The 22,807-nt window shown below is 37.7% G+C and overlaps 3 protein-coding genes across 31 annotated transcripts; 2 read left to right on the top strand and 1 right to left on the bottom strand.

The window, feature by feature from the left end:
• The first annotated feature begins 824 nt into the window (after nt 1–824).
• On the top strand, nt 825–4,688 carry ATSIK (Protein kinase superfamily protein). 2 transcript variants are annotated; one of them, XM_039048675.2, is made up of 5 exons: nt 825–1,180; nt 1,867–2,534; nt 3,178–3,435; nt 3,528–3,647; nt 3,862–4,688. In XM_039048675.2, the coding sequence occupies exons 2-5, from the start codon at nt 1,893–1,895 to the stop codon at nt 4,492–4,494; spliced, it is 1,653 nt and encodes a 550-aa protein (XP_038904603.1). In that variant the 5' UTR covers nt 825–1,180; nt 1,867–1,892; the 3' UTR covers nt 4,495–4,688. The 2 variants fall into 2 exon arrangements, with proteins under 2 accessions (XP_038904603.1, XP_038904604.1); XM_039048676.2 differs by having other exon boundaries at nt 875–1,077.
• A 1,182-nt stretch (nt 4,689–5,870) lies between these two features.
• On the top strand, nt 5,871–9,743 carry LOC120090952 (elongation factor P (EF-P) family protein). 2 transcript variants are annotated; one of them, XM_039048678.2, is made up of 7 exons: nt 5,871–6,138; nt 6,238–6,315; nt 6,425–6,531; nt 7,024–7,101; nt 7,302–7,403; nt 7,680–7,761; nt 9,341–9,743. In XM_039048678.2, the coding sequence occupies exons 1-7, from the start codon at nt 5,988–5,990 to the stop codon at nt 9,457–9,459; spliced, it is 717 nt and encodes a 238-aa protein (XP_038904606.1). In that variant the 5' UTR covers nt 5,871–5,987; the 3' UTR covers nt 9,460–9,743. The 2 variants fall into 2 exon arrangements, with proteins under 2 accessions (XP_038904606.1, XP_038904607.1); XM_039048679.2 differs by having other exon boundaries at nt 5,889–6,123.
• A 3,546-nt stretch (nt 9,744–13,289) lies between these two features.
• On the bottom strand, nt 13,290–22,238 carry LOC120090949 (HSI2-like 1). 27 transcript variants are annotated; one of them, XR_016524333.1, is made up of 17 exons: nt 21,651–22,238; nt 21,511–21,560; nt 21,381–21,418; nt 18,950–19,077; nt 18,346–18,427; nt 18,153–18,254; nt 17,304–17,661; nt 17,039–17,228; nt 16,817–16,913; nt 16,541–16,715; nt 16,148–16,224; nt 15,648–16,070; nt 15,260–15,309; nt 15,040–15,153; nt 14,869–14,936; nt 13,437–14,276; nt 13,290–13,340 (listed from the first exon to the last, which is right to left on the bottom strand). XR_016524333.1 is itself a non-coding variant. In XM_090306651.1 (16 exons), the coding sequence occupies exons 4-16, from the start codon at nt 19,060–19,062 to the stop codon at nt 13,513–13,515; spliced, it is 2,613 nt and encodes an 870-aa protein (XP_090162777.1). In that variant the 5' UTR covers nt 19,063–19,077; nt 21,381–21,418; nt 21,498–21,560; nt 21,651–22,238; the 3' UTR covers nt 13,290–13,512. The 27 variants fall into 27 exon arrangements, 22 of the variants coding, with proteins under 22 accessions (XP_090162777.1, XP_038904601.1, XP_090162775.1 ...); XR_016524332.1 differs by having other exon boundaries at nt 17,039–17,661; nt 21,498–21,560; XR_005485615.2 differs by having other exon boundaries at nt 15,648–16,088; nt 17,039–17,661.
• Between the last annotated feature and the right edge of the window lie 569 nt (nt 22,239–22,807).

The raw sequence follows: 22,807 nt of genomic DNA, 5'->3' as shown, positions 1-22,807 counted from the left end.
CTTTAATTTTCGACAGGTTAAGGGTTGAACCCTCGACAAAATATTTTACACAAAATTTCCACCCTTGAAAACTTCAAAACAACTATAGGTTTCTAAAGAGTTTGAGAACCACTATATTTCCCTCAATTGTTTTCTTAATCACAATATTTAAAAAAAATAATGAAAAAAAAAAAAAACCTTCGTTATTGTATTAGAAGGAGAGAAAATAAATGCAAATAAGGAAAGAAAAGGGAAGAGAAAGGGAAGGTGATCGGACATCGAAGGTGTCGTCAAAGTGAGCGGCGGTGGGACCCACTTGCTATTCCCCAAATCCCAATTTCCCTTCCGTGCCCATCATGCCAAACCGGCGCGTGGTACTCCCTTCCCTTCCCTTCCCTCCTCCTACTTTTTTTTTTAATTTAAAAAAAAAAAAGATTAATAATATTCACCACGTCAGTGGGTCCCGCCAACGTGGCCGTTCATACCTTCTCTCCACACGCTCTCATCCAGCGGCTCAGATTTATAGTCAAACACCTATCTCCATTGGTCTCTTCCAAAACTCTTTTCTTTTTGCTTAAATAATTCTCATTACTATTATTGTTATTATTATAAGTTTCAAATATCAACGATTTTCCAACTTTGACTGGGGATGTCACCTCAATCGAGGCCTACTTCCTTGAAAATGCCAGAACTTTTATACCTAATTACCTAATTGCCCTCCTCCTCCTTTTTTACATTTTAATAAAAAAAAAAAAAAAAGGAATCCTACCACACCGCCTTCCCCTTCTTCTCCCTGATGGAGGGTAATAATGTAAAAGAAGTTTTTTCTTATTTTTATTTTTTTTAATGGAAAGCTTAAAAAATGTAATTAATATGAACAAAAATAAAATTAAATCTGGGGTTCGGTAGGTTTGACTACTGCTCACTGGGCTCCCCTCCATCTCTCTATCTCTTTTTCATAATACTATTGGATTCCTATCGTCTTTTTCTGGTTTTTCCTTTCCATCTCAAAGATCTATCTATTTCTCTTCTTCCCTTCCTAATTTGACTTCTTTCACCCATTTTCTTCGTCCTCTTCCTCACTCAAATCATTTCCAGGTCTGTTTTTCTTCTTCTCCTTCTTCCTCTTACAAAATTTCGGCTCCAAATTCATTCCAGCTTCGGCTATGTGTATATGGTGCCTTTGAATTGATGATTTGTGGTATGTTAGGGTTCTAATTCTCGGTTTTTCTTTGTTTCTTTATTTTCTCTGCTAGGTACCGATTCCTAGTTTTAGTTTTTAATGACTATTATTTATTAGGGATCAATTTTGTCCCTTCATATCTTTTTTTTTTTTTTTTTTTGCCAGCTTACCTGTATATATGTTCTCCCATTTACTATTATCTTACGTACCATTATTTTTTTTTTTTCCCTTCAGTTTCTTATAGATTGTGGTTATAACAATTTACTTAAAAGTAAACATTGTTTTGTGGATCTGAGCTGCTTTCTGTCACAAGCGGATAGGGAAGCCAATTTACTGGAATTTCCGCTCTCCCCCCCCCCCCCCCCCCCCCCCCCCGTTTTCTGAGAGTGTCAGATGCCTTTTATTTTAACATTAAGAGGGAATTGGATGATTATGTTTTCTGATGGAATGAAGTTCATCAAAGAATTTCATATGTTCATTGCATCCACGTCCTTGATCATTGTAATATAGATTCGTAGATCATTTCAAATGTGGGTATTGCCATAAAAGAGGTGCTCAATGTGCATGTTTTGTTATGTTTGTTGAAGCTCTGCTGTAACGAAATGCGATTATTAGCGGTATTAATTCCTCACTGCTAGATTAATCTTATGATGATGTTACCCACTTGAGGATTTTACAAGTGCATTTGGCTTTTCCTTCTGCAGATTAATACAGAGAGCCTTTGAAAAAGATGCCCTGTTTCACTGTTTGGAAGAGTAAAAAGAAAAGGCCCGATCAGCCTGTGTACGTTAAACCTGTTAATCCTAAGGAGGAGCACTTGCCAGCTATACTCCCGGAGCCCCAACTTGAAACTAGATCCTTGCAATCTGCACCACCAAGTTTTAGAACCAGAGTAAAACCTATTCAACCAGTTAATAATAAAGTATCCAGCAATAGAGCAAGGGCATTATCTGCTCCCTCGTATCTTGATGCTGCCGAACAGGATGCTCTTGCAGCAATAGATTATGATGGACATGATGAACCAAGGCTTTATGCTGGATTGAATAAGGAACAAAAATCCTCAGGTCCACTACCACTTCCCCTTCCTTCGCCTCAGGCTACTGCTTCTTTGAAGATTTCAGGAAGCTTTAAATCAGTGACTTCCAGTTCCAGTGGACCACTATATTCCTCGGGACCCTTGCCACTGCCTCCTACGGGATCACTCCGGAACTTCTCATTTGAAGAAGTATCCGCAGCTTGCCATAATTTTTCTTCTGATCGGTGCATGTCAGAAGGTCTCTCATCCTTTATATACAAGGCTTCTTTTGGAGATGATTCTTCTAGCTTGAGAAAGTTTGAGGCCACTGTTACTCGTCTTTATTCATCAAATCAGGTACTTCAGTTAGCTACTTTATTTGGATGAACTCGATATTATTAGCTAACTTGCACTATACATTAGATAATAGACAAATTATTTGCATAAAAATGATTTCCTGTTGGTTGTGAGGTTGTCAATTTTTCTAGAAATTTTGTTCTTTTTCTGGTTTGATTTGTTTTCATATTGTCTGCTTTCTTCTTGAATCCTACTTGGTACTCCAGACACGATGTATGTTTTTCCATTTAAATATGCATTTATTTATTTCTCTCTTATTTTTTTGGATATTGCTTATTTAAATATTGGGGAGGAGCTAAATTCTAATTATAAACCATAGGGACTGAATTCTACCTTTTTTTTTCCCAAATCATAAGTACCAAATTTGCAATTTAACCTTCATATTATTATTTTATGGATGGTTGTTATTATGTTCTGTCTCTACGAAGGAACATTTGAATTCTACCTTTTCTTTTTCAAACCAACCAAATTTGCAATTTAACCTTCTAGGGTTCCACCACACAATCTCAGTGTAGTTTTAACCTTACGAGCTATATGTGTAGAAAGAATGAGGATTGAAATGTTTGATTTAACCTCTGCAAGCACTTGAAACTGGTTTCCAGTTGAAGCCTGGACTAACTATGAAGTGACTGTGCTTACCCAGGGATTAAGGGAATTTGTCAATGAAGTCAACACGCTGGCCTCTTTACAACATCCTAACCTTTGTAAACTACTTGGCTTCCATGCACGTGATGGCTCTGAACAGAGGATGTTGGTGTATGAAAGGCTATTTCATGGAAGCTTGGACAGGCTTCTGTATTCGAGGTCTGATGGACCCCTCATCGACTGGAACTCAAGAATGAAAATTGCATTTTGTGCTGCCCAAGGTCTGGCTTTCTTACACGAAGAAGGTCCTTTCCAGGTGACTGAACTTGCCTGTCTTCTTGATGTACTTTACATGAGATTTGCTTCACTTGACTGATGTCTTATTTGGATGGGATTTCGTATCCACAGGCAATGTACAATGAATTTTCGACTGCCAACATACAGATTGACAAAGACTTCAGTGCAAAACTTTCTGGATATGGCTGTGTTGGACATATTCCTGAGTCAGAGATATCCAACAATTCAGTGGTTAGTAAACTGAAATCGATGATGGCATATCCCAGCATGAGAATATCTAATAATTCACACATGCCCGTTTGTGCATTATTTCTATATCTTCTTGTATATGATAAGTGAACCTGGTTTATGTTGGACGTTTTATGTTCTCTTAAACCAGGCTCCTTTTATTATATGATTAATAGGTGGCAGCGTAAATGACTTTTTACTTCGGTGATATATGCAGGTAGGTGCAAGTCTATCAGTGGAAACCTTGGAGAGAGGGTTACTTACTCCTAAGAGCAATGTTTGGAGTTTTGGAATTGTTCTTCTGGAACTACTTACTGGTAGGAGGAATCTCGATAACCGTCATCCTAAGGAAGAGCGGAACTTAGTTAAGTGGAGCCGACCTTTCCTCACTGATGACTGTCGATTGTCACTGATCATGGATCCTCAGCTAAAAGGACGCTTCCCATCTAAAGCATCAAGGATAGTGGCTGACATAGCACAAAGATGTCTTCTAAAGGATCCATCTGAAAGGCCCACGATGAGAACAATTGTTGAACGTCTTAGCAGTATACAAGACGTAAAGTACTCCTGTCGTTTTCCTTTGCAAGAACCTGCAGCATTTTCTGGAAAACAAATTTCAAGGTCTCCGAGCCTTAATGGCATTATCACCCCAGCACCCAGGTTGAGTTTCTCACCTTCGCCTCCTTCAGGTGCACGGCTGTCTGTGTCTCCATCTCCATCAATGCGAACCTTGCCATTAACTCTTCCACCACGTGCCTGTTCCTCGCACTCACTTGAGGAGCTCGATAGACAGGGAAGTCGAAAATCATCGTCATCAGCCTTTCGACGAACTGGGGTTGAAGGATTTTGATCGTGTATATACTACTTTTTTTCCCCTTAATATTTATTTTCCAACTTTTTTGGTCATTCAAACCAATACATAAAAGGATAAATACAACCCCTCGTGTTGTAGTAAAAGAAAAGGTTTTAGTTATGTAGATATAATTGGGTTATGGTGGGATTGGGAAAATGCCATTTTACAGAGATCTGTTTCGCTTCTTACCACCTCCTTCGGCCTGTCTTATCTCTACCTTTCTCTAACGTGGAAAATAACTCATTAATTTGTTGGCCATGAATTTTTGCCTTCGATTTATTATAATATTACTTTTGATTTGATGACATTGCCTATAGGACTGGCAATCGGAAAAATCTGTTAAAGAGGTGTATCATATATGTACTCGCACCAAGAATTCTAAGCGTTCTTGAACTTTGGTAGATTGATTATTATGGTGGCTAGTCTCTTGACATGGGAAGTCGACCGGCGCCGGTTCGATGGAGAAATCCGTAGGAAGGTTGTAATGTCCAAGAATTCGAAGATCTCCCCAAGAAGGAAAAAATAAAAGGTCCCCCTTCTTTGGAATACAAACACCCCCTTGGCCCTTAAGACTTCACTCACACTCACATTGTCATCGTGACATCCTCATCTAGGAGACAGAAACTCGATTAAACACTAGTCTCATGTCTTATCTACAAATAATGACTGCAAATTTCTTCAGAAGATGCAGGCTGCCTTTTGAGAGTTGAGATAGATGTGAAGTATTAAAGAAAATAAGATATAGAAATGGGGTTTTGACAATGAGCTTTTAAGTTAGCATGTTCTAAGTCCAAATACCTATTTAGAATCGAAGTACATGATCCATCCTTAGAAGTTGGGGCTAGAATTGTCTAAATCACTCCAAACATTTGTGTGCTTATTTGGTGGATCCACGTCGACTCATCAAATCCATGTCTTATGCCTATGCCTCATGTGGGAGCTTACTCATTATAGTTGTTCGGTAAGAGATGAAAATTCAATTTTATAGTCAACTTGAAAGGAAAAGAATCTAAAACTTTGATTCATTCAACTGGTGATAAAAGCTAGCTTGGAGGTAGAATTTTGTGTCCATTGTGATTTTTCATTTGATAACACAAAAAAATTGTCATCAAGCAACATTTTAGCCTTTAAAATTTTAAACATGATACTTTTGTAAATAGTTTTAGATAGTCCTAGATTAAGTTAAGGTGATGTATGAATTAAATGGTGAGTGGGAAAGACAACATGGTTAATTTTGAATTAGATGGCAACCGTTATCAAAATTATATTATATTTTATCCCTCCCTCTCTATACCGGTTTCCTTGTCCCCTTATGGAAAAACATAATTGAAAATAAAATAATAAGGGTAAACTTAAAAATTAAAAAAAGATTAAAAATCAAATTAAACATCAACTGGAAGCTCCCAGTGACCCAGTCCTTATCTGGGACGCTTCTCTCATTTCACGCTCAGAATAAGCAGCACTTGATAGTTGCCGAGACGCTCCAACCCATGGCTGCCATCCTCCTCTGTAATGCCTCGTCGGCTTCTGCTTTTCTCGCCCGCACCTCATCGTTAAAGACTTCCCTTCCGCTTCCTTTGAAGCCCTCCGTTTTCCCCATCCGACGGTCTTCCTCCGCAAGTCCGCGTACCGGATTTTTCAGTAAACTATTTGATTCAACCATTCAAACTTCTCATTTCTCAATTTCCTCTAAGTATCATTCTCCCCGTTCTAGCATTGTAATTTTCGTTCCACTTTCAGGGATTTATGCGTTATCTAGCAACGACATCAAAGTTGGAACCAATATTGAAGTGGATGGAGCTCCTTGGCGGGTATTAGGTTGTTCTTCTTTCTCCACTCTAATTTTTTCTCTTTAGTCATCATTTAATGCTGCTTGATTTTTCAAGCTGGAGTGAGTCGTACTTGACCCTCCCTCCTTTTGTGATAGAGTTCCTTCATGTTAAACCCGGCAAAGGAGCAGCTTTTGTAAGGACCAAAATTCGCAATTACGTGACAGGAAATACGGTTGAGAAGACTTTTCGAGCAGGAAGTTCGGTGAGTAGCACAATTATTATCTCCTCATGCATGCTAGACCGACCTATAATCTCTACGAAACGGTTAAACCCATCCACTTCGTTTCCTGTTGATTTTGGTAGATATCCTCCCTTTTTGCTTAAATTGAACTCTGATGCCTGATTCAGCTTTTATTTCATTGATACTAAACGGGCTCGAAACTCATGGAAGTTCTATAGCTACTCAAACGCTCGTTCGCGAGAAGATGGGAAAAGGGAATTTTCCTCGGGTGTAAAATTGACACACACTTAGCCTATTGTACAAACAATTTGCAACTATTGGTTTGGACCTCATGCAAAATTCAAAACTGATCTATGTGCTAGATTTTAACTATGTAAAAAAACAGGACGTTATAACCACAACAGGAAATGAATTATGCCCTCAAATGTTCTCTCATAATCTTAAATTCTGTAACATGTGCTGTTATTTTCTTCTACCTTCATTATTATGTATTTATGTATTTTGTCTTTCCAGCTTGAAGAGGCCAATGTATACAAGGAAGTCAAGCAGTTCACTTACAAAGATGGTTCCCAGTTTGTTTTCATGGATCTGGTATATAAATTACATATATACTTATGATTTGGTTGTTATTCACACCTTTCTCGATAGTCTACACAATTTTTTTTTTTAGACACTTGATATGTGGGGTAGCTCTTCTCATAGTCACGTTCCACGGAAAGCTAGTTAGCTTATAAATTTTAGTTTGCTAGTCCTCAACAGCATGAAATGAGTCTAAGTGGCTCGATTTACAGAATACATATGAAGAAATACGCCTGAATGCAGCAGATGTTGGTGATAGGACAAAGTGGTTGAAAGAAGGAATGGACTGCATCGTACTGTTTTGGAATGGGAAGGTAACTTCAGTCACTTGGATAGCTTGAGTTTTAACAGGCATGGGTTGCACAATTAGAGTTAATCATGCTGTTCTTAAATAGTTCATACCATGCCTCACCTTTAAGAAAATATGATAAGATTTAGCAGCTTTTTAATTTGATGAACCTGTCGCATGTCATGCATTTGCTTTCAAGTTTCTACAAAGTGTCACTATGTCACTCATCAGTTAACAAGAAGTGAAATATGATGATAATAATTCTCGAATTTTCTCATTTCATTTTTCTTCCATCTTTTAGGTCATTGATTTTGAGGTTCCCATCACAATTCAGTTGACTGTGGTTGACGTTGATCCTGGACTGAAAGGTGACACGGCACAAGGTACCACACCTTTACTTGTCTTTAAGGATCTTTTTGAATGCTTTATGAATGGTTTTCAGCCAGATACAGTTATTCGAATTCAAATGGGATAAAATATGACGCATTTTTTAGTGGGATTAGATTAGTGCACAAAAAAACAATAATTAAAGGTTTAATTTTATATTAAAATTAAGGGTCTGTTTGATTGGCATGCCAAGGAAACTCGTAGGATATTAAATTCTAGGTAGGTGGCTACCATGGATTGAATTCATATCTCTAAGTTCTTTATTAGGTCAACCCATGATGATTGTTTTCACACAATTTCTTCATAACAGTTTTCATCTTTCCTAAATTAATATTTAAATTTTTAACCAAATTCCAAAAGCCAAATCTTAAAAACTTTTTTTTTTAATTTTCAAAAATTGGCTTCATTTTTTAAAGCACATAAAGTAGATAAATAGGTAGAAAGTAGTGTTTATAAGTTATGTTTTCAAAAACCAAAAATGAAAAATTAAGACCTCGTTTGATAACTACTTCATTTTTTTTATTTTTGTTTTTTGAAAATTAAGCCTATTTTTTCTCCATTTCTTACAGTAATATGCATCTTTATTAATTACAATGATTGATTCTTAACCAATTTCCGAAAACAAAAACAAAAATTTTAAAAACTACTTTTTTTTAGTTTTCAAATTTTTGCTTGATTTTTAAATCATTGGTAATAAGTAGATGACAAATGAAGAAATTTGGAGATAGAAATATTGTCTATAGGCTTAATTTTTAAAAACAAAAACTCAAAAAATCAAATGGTTATCAAATTGAGCCAAAATGATTATCAAATGAGGCCTAAATTATCATTCTAGCGAATCATTTATTATTTTTGGAAACTAAAAAGATGTGCTTGGTGTTCACTGCTCATTTCTAGCACTGCGATAACTTAAAGCCAGACTTTCATTTTCCAGATTGATTTCATGGATTTTTTTTTTTTTGGTTGATTCGTGACCTACATAATGACTTGTTTTGTCACATTAGTTTTTTTTTTTTGGATGTCGTACTAACCAAGAACTAGAACATGTAACTATTTAGGTAATGCATCAACCAAGAACTACAACATGTAGTTATCTGAGTAGTGTGTCATGTATCAATCACAGAACTATTTGGAGGCTCATTGTAGGTTTAATAGGGGTGGCATTAAGAAGCCTTGCTTTATGTAATTTATGCTGTACCCAGTGTAGGAAAGCAAATATAACCGTTGTGAATATGTGTACATTGTTTTTAGTTTCTAAGTTCATAATTTGTTAGTATGTAGCGAACCCCTGAGATTAGTAAATCCGTGATTTTGGATAAATAAAGCTACATACCAAATATAAATATGATTTCCTAACCTTAAGCTTCATGGAGAATATTGATTACCTTGATCCACTATCATATGGTTTGTGTATGGGTTGCTATTGACATTGATTTCCTGGTCTTAGACATACAAATTGTTATTTTTCATACATGCGTGATTCTGTTCTCTCCCCCACCCTCCAGCCACAATTTTTTTTTTTTTAACAATAATTATATTGACAGTCTTCTAATTGAAGATGACATTTCATTGCAGGTGGTTCGAAGCCCGCAACTCTTGAAACTGGTGCTGTTGTTAATGTCCCTCTGTTTATAAATGTAGGCGATAGTATAGTAATAGATACAAGGACTGGACAATACACAAGCCGAGCATGAATTTGACACTCTTTAAGACTCATCAGCGAGAGGGTTTATCAGTACTCTTCCAAAGAGCAATTGTTTTGTTGATTTTTTGGTCTGGTTGTAGATTGAGCACGTGAAAGATCGGCAATGGAGCTGCAAAGATTTTGTCTCCCTGTATTCTTTTTTACCATTAATATTTGGATTATTTAGTTAGGGCTGAAGTAAAGAATACCAAATTAGTAGAAGGATGAAATTATGTGATGCAATTAACTTATATCTGAAAGTATGCCAGAAGTAATTCGCTCATTGGCAGAAAATTGCTTATTGCGTTTACATAAAAAATTATTTTGCAATAAATGGTTACTAGTGGCTCATCAATTTTCGACCTAAAAATGATAGCGCATGAAATGAAACATCATTTACTCGGCTGGGCAATTTGTACATGTTTGCTTATCTTGGGGTCTTCGTGGGGTTAACACCTCGTTTCAAAGCCAAACCATATACGTTACAAGCACTAAACCTCATTTCTTGTTTATTTAGTTCATCAATTATCAAGTCAAAAGAAAATCTTCTGAAAGGGATTCCATGCCCCAAAACAAGCAATGCTTCATCGACGCTTCCTCTATGACAAAGGGTTTGAACAACAACGTCAATGATAATCGCTCTTGGAGAGTACCCTTTTTCAATCATATGATGCAAATTTGCCAGAGCCTCCGAAATCATGTTTCCTGAACAGAGTGCTTGGATAAGCAGGCCATATGTACTCTGATCAATAACTTGATAGTCGTCCTTCATTTTCTCGAACACTTGATGGGCATCTTCAAGTAGGTCCTTTTCATTCCAGGATCTCCTGCATAATGCTCTCATGAAGGTATTCATCATTTTTGCTTCGATGGTGTGGCCTGAGCTAACCATTTCCTTGTATGTACTCAAGGCTATTCGGATTTTACCCCATTTTATGAGTCCGTGTAGCAGAGTAGTATAGGTAATGCGATCGGGCGTACAGTTAATTTGCTTCATTTTGTTCAGCACATAGATTCCATCCACTGGCCTGCCCTCCTTGCAGTAGCCATTGAAGAGGGTGTTGAAAGTGACTACACTTGGTTTTAAACCATTTCCCTCTGCTTCAATGAGCAATTCCATTGCCTCGTCTGATCGGCCTACCTTACACAAGCCATCCATAAGAGCCGTATACGTGTAAATGTCAGGTATCAACCTATCCTTCTTCATTTCCGTCACCATTTCGCATGCCTCTTCCACTCTCCCAACGTAGCATAGGCCTTTCAACAAACAATTGTATGTCTGGACGGTTGGCTTGCGTCCAATCCTTCCCACCATCTCAACCATTTCTAAAGCTTTCTGCGTTTTACCCCTTTTGCAGAAAGCATTCACGAGAACCGTGACGGTTGCATCGTTTGGGTTATGACCCCTTCCCACCATTTGCTCTAAAACCTTGCCCGCAGTTTCCAATTCTCCTTTCTTGCAATAGCCCCTTATCATGATGGAAAATGTTCTAGAATTTGGGACCAAACCGTAAGATGATATATTAGACAACAGTTTCAGGGCAAGATCGAGCTCATTTTCTGAGACGAAATCCATTAACCGGTCATTGAATTCAGATACGTTTCGAATCTCAGTGCGTTTCTGAGACATGATGAAAATTTCAGTCCCTTCTTCGGACGGTATTGGCAGTGATTTAATTCTCGTCACCCTAGTGGGGATCTCAATCTCCAATTTGAAGGGTGAGGCATGAGCGTTGTGAGTGAAACTATGCTGGCCGGTGTCGATGGAATGGGATTGTTTATTGGCGCTTAGCCTGCTATATTCTCCACAGAAGTTGGCAGCGAAAGGCGTATATGTATAAGAGAGTGGACGAGTTGTGAAGAAAGAGGGGGGAAGGGCGAGATGCATTCGCTTATGTTTGGGATTTCAAAGGAAGCAAAGATGATTGGATGAGAAGCTGAAGTTGGTGTGGCTCTCATACGGCATCACGGCGACTGAACTGAACTTCGGTTTGGTCCCTATCTCCACTCTCCAGAAATGTGGAGATTGGAGAATGAAGGGTCAAAGATGGAAGTTGTTTGGGCCTAACCCACTCTCGGCTTCGATAGCAAGAACGGCCCAAAATCGTCAAGGAGTAGGGTTGAAACAAAATATAAAGAGGAAAAACATAACAGAATCGCTAATGCACATCAATTATCCGAATATTGTTTGCAGAAAATCTTGTTAATCGCTTAAAAGCGTGATTGATTGATATGCATTATCTTGATTGCATTTTACACAAGGTTAGTCCTAGGCTTAGTACATCATGAGCATTAGCTACCGTTGGCCGACAAGATAAGGGAAAGCAAGGCAAGAAGGCAGATTGACAAGATTAAAAATATCAAAGGCGCATGGATTTACTGAGGGTTTTCCAGGACATGGAGTTTCTGGAATGTGGGAGTTCCTTCTTTGTACTATTCCTCTCCAAAATGGGTTTGAGTAACTTGTTGAGTATGTTCTTGAAGTTGAATGTGGATCCACGGCGTCCTTTTTTGGGATGATTAGTAGTGGTTACCAAGTATGGTAGTTGAACTAAGCCTGAGTCTAAGCCAGAGCCAGCGAATAGAGCCCGCGGTTGAGACCTCAGCGTCCTCGGCTCTGAGAGACTCCTCTCCAACATTGCTTGGTTTAGCCGCGCTTCAAAGCTCAATATCTCGTATTGGTCCAACAATTTGCTGTGTTCATCCCCAAACTTCTTAATCACTGCCATTTCTTTTTTAAGCCCTTGGCTGTGACTGTGACTGCAACTGCAACAGAAACTAAACAGGCGATGCTCTCCAAATCAGTGTGTAAGCTATTTAAACCACATTGTTAAAGTTACCCTGAGAAGCTTAGAAGAAGCTAAAGCCATTAACTGTGCCCAAACCAATACCGTACGTTTTCTTTTTATTGCTTGCTTGAAAGCAACAAGCAAGGAATCTTGTTTATTCTCCTTTGATCGCTTATTGGAGACTAAAAGGAGCAGGCCCAAGACCAGGGCTCCATGGATCTCCCAATGTTTTTCATGATCCTTGAAAGTTGGTGCCCCTGGAAAAACCCTCATTTGGAATTTTCCTTTGAATGTCAAGATCATCTTATGCCCATGCAGGAAGTCCAAATTTTGAGCCTCACATCAACTACTATGTATCACAATCTCACAAAGGAATTGTGAAGCACTTGCTCTTGCCATTGAGCAAGGCAACCAATTCAAATTCAAATAGCTGGCTGGTTGCACAATGAACTTATTTTGTAGCCTCCTCCATTTTTTAGAAAACGGTTTTAGAAAAAAGATTATTAGTAAACATTTGAAAAAAAATGATTATTGTAGGCTGACAATTGTTTAGATAGCATATAAGTTCGGATAGAAAGGATGACAACTAGTCGTATCTCCTATACTACAGTTTGAGGCAAATAGCACATGAAAATGGCAACTCATACACGAACAAAATTGCAAAGAAACCAAACTAGCGGTCAAATGTAAAGACGTTACAGTAAAAATAAGGTAAAGAAGGATTGACATGTGCATGCCGCCACTTCAGGGTTGCATTTGTGTGCCTGCCTGTCGCCTCACTGATGGCCTTGCAGATGCAACACCACGTTTGCTGCACCCTCGCTGTGTTCCCGTGTGTACGTCCTCAAAGTTCAAATCCATGCCTACACCTCACAGAGACATGAGAACTTACCCACTACAGTTTTCCGGTAACAGATGAAAATTAAATCGTACAATTAACTGGAACGAAAAAGCAGTTGGACAAATGATTCAGATCTAAATAATATTTTAGTACAGGACTTCCAAGTCATCCACGAGGTGCTAGAAGGCAGAAGCAAATCCAGAGGGCGGATTGTATCAATTGGATCGAGGATTTTCCAACATTAATTCAACGGGAAAAACTCTGTACGTTAAACAAGGGAAAGTTATATACATTTGGCCAAGAGAAAAAGCAAACTTACATTTAATAATCTATTTACATTGAAATTAAATAACTAACCTATATTTTAGATGTTAGTATCTAATAATCACAAACAAGAGCAGCATCTTTAAGATCCAACTATCGGGATTGAATTTCAACTTTGATCTTTTCCACAAATTTGTTCTCCCTCACTTTCCTGATCTTGAGCAGCAGAAGCAAAACACCCATCATCATTTAGAGCTCCTTCAATCTCATTTGTACCTTGGGCTGGCGCATGTGATGCCGAACTTACCTGTAGCTCTGGTAACAAACTTGTAAGACCATTCTGCTTCAAATATGTCTCCAATGGCAGGCTTGCTATTTGAACAAGACTCATCATGCTCACTCGGTTTGGTACCCCTTTTACTTCATTTTCTTGGTCAGGATGGCAATTTAAATCCAATTGGTCCTTGCCAGTTTCGACCAAATTACTTTGGCTTCTAGAATCATTTGTCGTCAATTGGGCTTCATTTCCAGAAGGATTGAGGTTCAGGGATACATGCCTAGAGGTGTTGTCCAACTCAGTTTCATCTCTAGAGCTCCACTTAAGCTGATTCTTCTGGGCAATTTCAGCTTCACGCTCAGATTGCCGCTTCTTTTTGCGCATCATTAGAGTTTTAAATCTACGTTTAACTGTCATACAAACATTGCACATGCATGTAGGTTTGTGCTTTCCCTTTCCGCTGGGAGGTTGGATGCACACAATGCACGAGCAACCAGGACGATGCCTTGGATGCTTTGTTGTAGTTGCAACTGATGCAGTAGCTGGATCACTGGCATTATCTCCTAAAGTTGCAGCATTCGCCAGAGCATCCAGACCAGAGGATTCTTGATCCTGGATTGGTCTATGGAAAGCCAAAGTTCTCTGCCTCTTGAATTCTGGAAATTAGACATTCAGTACCAAGTGTGAGGAAAAACATAATTCATGGAAAGCATAACGTAAATGCAATTAATGCACTTGGATAACGACATGAACAATATTGAGTAGGCACTTATACAGACACTTGTGTTGCGCCTTGCTACCTAACAATAGGCAATTCATTGACCATGCAAATAATTATCCAATATCCATCCCTCAATCCCTCACATTTCTAATATTCATGTCAATGACTGAATATTTGTCAACTCACAGTTACTCAAAATTTAGCCTTGAGATCCCTCAAAACCAATAAGAACAGACCTTGAGGTATGCAGAGCTGCATTCTCTCTGAGGTTTAAATCCACATCTAAACTCATGCAGTTGAAGTGACGATTATTAGCTAATAATCTTAGTGCCATAAGTTTTAATATATATGTGGAGAATGGTAAAACCGCATACAGTTCACAAATACAAACCGCTATTGAAATCTGTGAAGTATAATACTTTAGGTTGTCTCTTTTGTATGTATTGATGATAGCTGATCTGTCAAAGACAGAGTGGGGAGAAAACTAACAGCAAGTCTTGGGAAAATATAATGGTCCGCAACCATACCCTTATTCAATCTGAGAATATTTTCCAGTTCCCTTGTTGTCAGTTCTTCAAGTATCGAACATGAACTCCTGATACCATAATTTCGGAAGTGTAAAATAATGTATAAGCTGTCTCAATAAGAACACTTTTTTGGGTGGACAAGCACAAAAGGAAAAGAAAATAAATATCCACCTGCTTTGATCCCAAATGTTTTCCAAGCATGTCCACTTGGAGGGCAGAAGTACATCTACGGGCAATCTTCGCCATTTTGAGCAATCGTCACACTGTGCCCATTGCTCTTGTCCCCTGGTTGGAGACATTAATTGAAAGGATTATATTTTGGGCAAATAAGAGGTTAATGAACAGATGCAGTATGAAAATACAAACATTATTAAACATAATAAACTACTACCGAGTTGAATGAACCACAAAAATGCTCCTCTTCCCAAAAACTGGAGGTTCCTGTATGAAAACACGGGGAATTTGTTCGTGCTTGTCAGATCAATAACATGTAACAATTATTTCAAGATGAGTATTTTTCCTAGAACACACGGCTTTGCTTCAAGTTTATTCTATGAGTTAATCATATGGAAAACCACATTTTAAGAAAACCATGGATGCACACCACAAGATTAGATATTAATAACTTGATATAAAAATAATACGGATAAACTACGACAAAGTAGTACAAACAGAGAGTTTAACATACAATGAGATTGGGGGAAAACTTTTTTGTCCATGTTGAACACCAAGAATAAATAATTTTCAACATAAGAATCAAAACCACATATGTTACATACATCATACTCTTCAAATTCGTGATCCTCAACCATGAACTTGCTCGGTTTGACAGTGGGTGGTGGACAAAGCAAATCCTGCACCTCTTCCCATGTGAGTTTCAATTCCAGAGCATCCTGACAATCGATGTGCAGCCTTTTACTTTTAGACCCTATATTTCGAGTTCTTTTCCTCTCTGGTACCAGCATTGAAGACAGGAGCAAGCACTCTCTTGATTGATCATCTTGCTTCTCAGCTTTTTGCCAGCTCATATCATTACCTGGTTGATTGAAGTACCCAGGCAATAAATTGAGCTGGGGATCCATGTTGCCCTTCAAGGACTGGAGAAGGCTGGAATGGCCACTCAAAATAGGAAGATTTTCAAAAACACTTGAAAAAAATTCACTTGAATGACCTCCAGTAGAAAGTGCAGATGGATGAGAATCCTGTTCAATCAAATAATTCTATTTCAACTCAAAACCTTTTAGTTTATAACGTTTAACTACTTGCAGCAGCCAGCTACCTGCATAATAGAAGAGCTTGATGCCTTGCGAAATCCCATAATAAGTTTGCCCTCTGGATCCATGCGGCTAAAAGTCACTGTGCCAAAAGTGAAAAAGAAACCATTCGGTATATTAGGAAATTCCCAGAAAAAGGGAGGAAAAAGAAAACTTGATCAGCAAAATCTGCAAAAGTTGATGCGAAAAACTGATTCATAAATCAGTGGAAACAAAGCACATAATATGTCCTGGCTTTATTATTAGAAGGGTAACCAATTCAAACAAAAACTCAATAACCTGATTGTTAATAATGTAAAAATTGTTGCTTTCAGATCATCTAATCATCAACAGATACCAACATATCTCGTTTCTTGTTATTAGGGGGGGGTGGGGAAGGAAAGAACAAAAAAAGGTACCAGTATCTCCAGCTTGCAACTGCATGGACTGGATGCAGGGAGTTACACCTTCCAAAACATACATTCTACTATTATTATTGGGCCAAAACCTGAACTGAAACACCCACTCTTTTCCTTTGACATCTTGAATTCTTATAGGAAGGCCCTCTGGCTGAGAGATTGGAGGGAAATACGCCTGCAAAGTTGTCCAGAGATCACCTAACAGATTACAGTATCCACTACAGTAAACATAAAACATCATCACAAAACTAGGCCAAATCATGTTGCAAATCGTACTTCAGCACAAGCTTTCGGGACAACCAATCGACCTATCCGACCAGCATCACTGGCACTGAGCATCTTTTCAAACAATGGCACAACAGTGGAATTTGAACTTAAGATCACACAGTTAAGAGAAAACATTTTACTTTCTGTAAGCCAGAAAAATGATAAACACTCGAGACATGCAAATATGGCGCCAGAAAGTAATAGACCAATTAAAATGAAAGGGAAGGATACGCTCCAGATATCTGCTGCAGTTCCTGGTCAGTAATCTTGGGCCAATATCGAGGAAGCAACTGATTCCGCCCCCTCCCTTCTGCAGGTGGCCTTGCAACACGTACTTGTGAAACCATGCTAGCATTTGGCTCTGACCCTACATTAAACACTGAACGTGCAGGCTTCGGAATAAGCTGACGAGATCTAGAACCTAGAAGCAAAGGAGATGATGACTTGTTATCCTCCTTTTCATCAATCGAAAATCCAGGAAGAGAATTTGAGTTACCACAGCCCAAAGCAAGTGAATCACAAGTAAACTTTGTTCCATTGTCTCCTTTGCAGATTTCCTGTTTGGCAATTTCATTCAACCCATTCATGACCTGAGTGGATTCCAAGGAACAGGCATACCCAACATCTCTCACTGAAGGACAATTTTCTTCGTGTTTCATTTGAACTAAGGATACATTTTTGTTATTACTTTGAGATAGGTGTGATTGTCTAAGCTCATTTCCCTCTGTCTTGTTTCCCGATTGGATGAGTGTTATTCTATCATTGTTACCATCTTCCACTAAAAATGATTGTAAATCACCAGAATTTTGAACTTGTGATGTGCCAAGCCCATTCAACTTTTCACCGGTACTAGTCTGTAACAATATATCCCACAAGTATAACTATACATCAGATAAGAAGGAACAGTTGTTGGAAGGATAAGAGAATCCTATGGTCCTGGTGCACACGTCACATAATCCAACATTATAGTGGACAGTGGTTCATTTAAATCAAACAAAAGGACGCCATTTCATTTATAAATATCAATTGCTTAATCATTTATTTTTTTTGGATATTCGTGAGTGTAAGTGCTAACTAATCAATTACTTAATCATGGAAGATGCAACCAGGAAAAAAAAAAAAGGCACTGAACCAAGTGGCAACGCTGTCAACTTAAATACATAAGATGCTTGAATATAACATGCAAAAAATTTCTTTAAGTGAAGGATCCTGATTAGAGCAAGAAAGAATATAATACAAAGTAAAAAAAAATTAAGCAGTTGTGGATAATAAAAATATTGTGCCACAAACAATTAGTACCTAGCTGCAATATTAATAAGTGAGCTATAGTAGTGTATGATCTTACAGTATGAAGTCCTAAATTTTTTGCGCAGCTTATGCAATTCACCCCCCCACTGTCATGAAGCTCCATCAGAAACTTGGAAGCAATGCATCCACAATGAAGATGCTGCAATGAAATTTCATTTGATAAAAATCTAGCATGCAAGAAAGAGAAGGCATTGAAAAGAAAAGGGATTGATTATGCCAAATCGGTTTACCTTGCCACATGAGGTGCACTCCCTCCAGCCAGAGTCTTTTAAGTGGAACACATCGCAGAAAATTGACTGGTCGTAAGCAGACCTATTAGCAGTTCAACGTGACATTTTTGGCATCTCAAGTTCGATTAGAAATACATAACTTTTGCCACATAAGATGATAAAACTTATGTAGTTAAATTTCTTAATTTTAGGAGCATGAGGCAGTGCAAAATGGAAATGCAGCTGATGCAGAAAAAGAGGGGGGGTTGGGATTATAGAGAAACTATTCCTCAATATATATGGTTATAATGTACAAATGATTAAAGTGCATAAGGCAGGACATGAAATCTAGTATCCTTATTTTTGTCATACGTGCTACAAAACAATTAAAGTACACAATAAATCCCAGGAATGGAACAAATATGACAAAAAATCCTGACTACAACTACTAAGCTATAAACCTATTGGCCGCCGCAAGCCAAATAAACTTCAAAAACCTGCGTAAAATGAGAATGGGAGAAAGTACATATGTAGTAAAGATGGCGTCCAAGCAAGGCACATACACCTCAAAAGAACTTCCAATGTGTTCTACAAAATTTAAATAGATAATTCATCGTAAGATTACCCGCACTTATCACAAAGAGTAGCAAAATCGCCGGATCGTAGAGCCCAACCTTTCCTCCACTCGGTTGAAGAGGATGCTCCGCACGACACATTCATACAAATCCTCGAAGCCATTCCTCAATCTCAATTCTGCAAATTTCACCCAAAAAAAAAATCCAAGATGTAGAAACTAAATCCCTAATTATATTAAACAAACTCCGGTAAGTTATGAAATTCACAGTCAAAATTTGTGAAGCAAACAGGACATGATACAACAGAAGCATATGGGGAGCAGAGCAAATATAATAACTAGTTCTCTTTCAAGTGCGTCGAACGACAACTAAAATTGCTAAAATCATCCCCACACCCTGCCCCAGAATACCCTAACTGATGTGTCAACAATAAAATCACAACTAATAAAGGGAGTCTATCGTCAACTTACAAAAACTAAAGCATTTTTTAAAACAAAAGGTGGCTGGCAAAAATTTATCGAACAAAATTCATAAGTTTAAATATACTCCTAAAAATATTATATTTTGAACTCCAATTCTACCGCCAAATGTGTCTTATCGCACACAAATCAGCCATCAATTCAGAAATCCAAAACCATAATATGGGTAAAAAGAACTGATGGAAAAGCATACATGTTTCAATTTACAAACCAACATAAAACTCAAATTAGTACAATTCCGATGAAAACATGTTAGCTACTCTGGTTTTTTTTTTTTTTTAATGAGAAACATTCCAAGTAATTTCTCAAAGTGTACTCTGGTTACAAAGATGTACCAACAAGTAGTACACACAAAAAACAACGTGCAACTAGTTACTGATGGAAAGTTGAATGAATCTACTCATACTGTATACAAAATATTCTCAAAGTATATAGTAGAGAGAATGTAGTCATGTTATGCTTATGCATCAAGTAAGCTCAAGGAATATAGTAGAACAACTTGCCATACATGTGTAGTGCAACCCTCACACCCCAACACATTGTCGAAAGCTTATGTGTGCCAAAGTGGGTTTGAAAGACCTCATATATATCATAGCTACACTACAAAAACACATTCACATGACATGACTCTATCGAAAAATCACCATGGATACACAATTTAGTGGTTCAAAACTAATTTCTAATAATACATATTCGACCCATACTAAAATCATAATCATTTAGAATTAATACCTCATAACTTGGTTTCATAAATCAATGATCAAAGACCTTGATGAGAATCGCCATAATCACATTTGGTTTACCAGAATCTAAAAACTCGTATATCAACTGAAGTCATAATTCGAAAATCAAGTAATTCTAGAACTCACAAACACTTGAAATTATCCAACAGAATTTGAACTTTTCCCAGTAGGCTAAAACATAAGTTTTCCAAAGTTAATACTCCTAGAACTCTTTCCTTTGATTATAATTCAAAAAAGTATATATACAGTCAAATAGAACCCATGCATGTATATGGATCTCTGACCTTGATAGTAAGGCGCCTAGCTATCTCTTGCATGCCATTATGATTATGAATATTGATCTCCGAACTCTGTACATGGGTGCCTCAATATTCACAATTGGCAAGCCCTATACAACTTGTCTATGTATTGACTCGACTTATGTATTCAGGCACCCCAGTACCCAACATAACTAACCGTGCAAGTTTACTTATCTCCACACTTATTCAACTTAGAGAAAATGAAAACTTCACACTATTATTAACCAATATAACTCTACTAATGGACCCAATGTTTCCTGAATGCTAACACATCAATTCATAGCCAATAATCATTACAAAGGACTTGTGACTCTACATAAGTGCAATCCTTACCCCCTATACAAATTTTCTGTCATATCGACCCTTGACTTTTGTATAGAAGCACCTCAGTACCCAACATAATTAACCGTGCTAGTTTACTTACCTCCACACGTACTCAACTTAGACACAATGAAAACTTCACACTATTCTTAACCAATATAACTCTACTATCGGACCCAAGGTTTCCTGAATGCTAACATGTCAATTTATAGCCAATAATCATTACGAAGGACTTGTGACTACACAAGGCGATCCTTACTCCCTATACAAATTTTCTGTGTATCGACTCTTGACTTTTGTATAGAGGCACCCAGTACTCAACATAATTAACCGTGCTAGTTTACTTACCTCCAAACTTACTCAACTTAGACACATTGAAAACTTCACACTATTAACCATGCTATTCAACAATCTCATATGTAAACAAACAAGCATAGTAAATAAAGAGCCATAATATCCCAATTCCGTACAAACCACTTAATAGTTCCATAGTATGTAAACAACCAAGCATAGTAAATAAAGAGCCATAATATCCAAATTCCAGACAAAAACAAACATTTCAATAGTTCGAAGAATTCAAACAAGTGGATATTTAAGCAATACAACAAAACAACGCTCCACGAGTGAGAGACCACTTACGAAAGTCTTAAAGCACTCTTAAACTATTCGATATACTCCTGAAACAACAAAAACAAGGTCTCGAGCTTAGAACTCACTTTGAAATCCTTAATCAAGACCGAAAGGCAAGAAGGTTACCAACTATTCATACCCGAAGTCGACCCTAAACCTTAATTCAATCGGCCTGAAACTAATCTGAACCTGAACACAAAAGAGTATTGAGGATAGAAAATACTTTAAAACACTCTAATCCAATTCGAAAGAGTCTAAATGAATAGTTACTGCCCAAACCTTATTAAGAAGGACTTGTGTCCTCGCTGAAACGTGATCAAAATAATTCGAACTCACAGATCTAAACACTGCGGTCTATGGGATCCGAAGTAGTTCGGGTTGTGGGTAGTTGCCAAAGGTTGTCGAACTCCCGAGAAATGCGTCGGGCGTCGTTGTTCGCTGGAGCTACCTCAGATCTGAGGTCTTCGCCGCCCAGTCGTCGTGCTCGTGGGTCTCGAACTGCCGGATGTCTGAGATTGTGTCGCCTCTGCTTGTGGATCACCACTAGCGTAGCAGATATGGCTGGCTTTCGTGGGTTTTCCGTGCGTGGCGAATTCGTCGAGAAGCGGACTGTGGCAGTTGAGAGTGCGGCGGCAGCCGCTGAGACTGCGTCGTGCAGAAGCGGCGTCTGGCGGGGTTGGGTGCAGTAGTTGGTAATGGGGGGAGGGGGGAAGAAAAGGCCTGATTGTTAAAATCTGACCAAATAAAATAAAATAAAATAATTGCCGAGTGCTGCGCATGATAGAAGGAAAAAACATGTCACGTATGGTGCAAGTTTGTTGAACTATCTCTCTTCAAACATTTCTTTTGTTAAGTTATAATAAGAATGATGTCTAAGCAGTGGCGAAGGCTTTTATTAAAAAAGGAGAGAGCGTAGGAAGAGTAAAGTTATTTTATATTAACTTTTCAATTTTATATATCAAATCAATCTTAAAGGGAAGTAGTTAGTTACTATAGTTTGATTATAATAATTTGTGTTTGGGATATAATTTATTTTAGTTTTGATTATAATATTGTATATTTGAGATGTAAACTATTTTAGTTTGAGAACGAAATAGTAAATAAAAAATAAAAAAAATGATGAAGGTAAAATAGTAAAAACTGTAGTAGTAAATAACGTAGCAATTGAGATTTTGAAATAGTGTTAACGATAACTAATTAGGGAATACAAAATAGTATTTAAGGTAGTAAGAGGTGGTTATTATAATTTAAGATAGTTCTTGCCCTAAACACATCCTAATAATAATAATAATTTACTTTCTAGCGATTGTGATAGGAAGATAACAATAATTGTTTTTTAAATTCATTTCTCAAAATTCAGAGATCAAAACGATAAATTTTGAAAACTCAAATGACTAAATGAATTTATTGGTGAAACCTTATAGATCAAGAGGATA

The sequence above is a fragment of the Benincasa hispida genome, chromosome 11 (assembly GCF_027475165.1).
Source record: "Benincasa hispida cultivar pf3 chromosome 11, pf3_genome.v1.1, whole genome shotgun sequence".
NCBI lineage: Eukaryota > Viridiplantae > Streptophyta > Magnoliopsida > Cucurbitales > Cucurbitaceae > Benincasa > Benincasa hispida.
Note: the sequence above shows the minus strand (reverse complement) of the source record. Positions and strands in the feature narration are given on the sequence as shown.

Coding starts and splice junctions, on each gene's coding strand:
- LOC120090952 (XM_039048678.2), top strand. CDS start 5,988: ATGGCTGCCATCCTCCTCTGTAATGCCTCGTCGGCTTCTGCTTTTCTC. Junction 6,532..7,023: donor CTTTTCGAGCAGGAAGTTCG/GTGAGTAGCACA, acceptor TTGTCTTTCCAG/CTTGAAGAGGCCAATGTATA. Junction 7,404..7,679: donor TACTGTTTTGGAATGGGAAG/GTAACTTCAGTC, acceptor TCCATCTTTTAG/GTCATTGATTTTGAGGTTCC.
- LOC120090949 (XM_039048668.2), bottom strand. CDS start 19,062: ATGGCTTCGAGGATTTGTATGAATGTGTCGTGCGGAGCATCCTCTTCA. Junction 16,914..17,038: donor CTGCAGCAGATATCTGGAGC/GTATCCTTCCCT, acceptor TGTGATCTTAAG/TTCAAATTCCACTGTTGTGC. Junction 16,089..16,147: donor CAAGCTCTTCTATTATGCAG/GTAGCTGGCTGC, acceptor GAGTTGAAATAG/AATTATTTGATTGAACAGGA.
- ATSIK (XM_039048675.2), top strand. CDS start 1,893: ATGCCCTGTTTCACTGTTTGGAAGAGTAAAAAGAAAAGGCCCGATCAG. Junction 3,436..3,527: donor ACGAAGAAGGTCCTTTCCAG/GTGACTGAACTT, acceptor TCGTATCCACAG/GCAATGTACAATGAATTTTC. Junction 3,648..3,861: donor AGATATCCAACAATTCAGTG/GTTAGTAAACTG, acceptor TGATATATGCAG/GTAGGTGCAAGTCTATCAGT.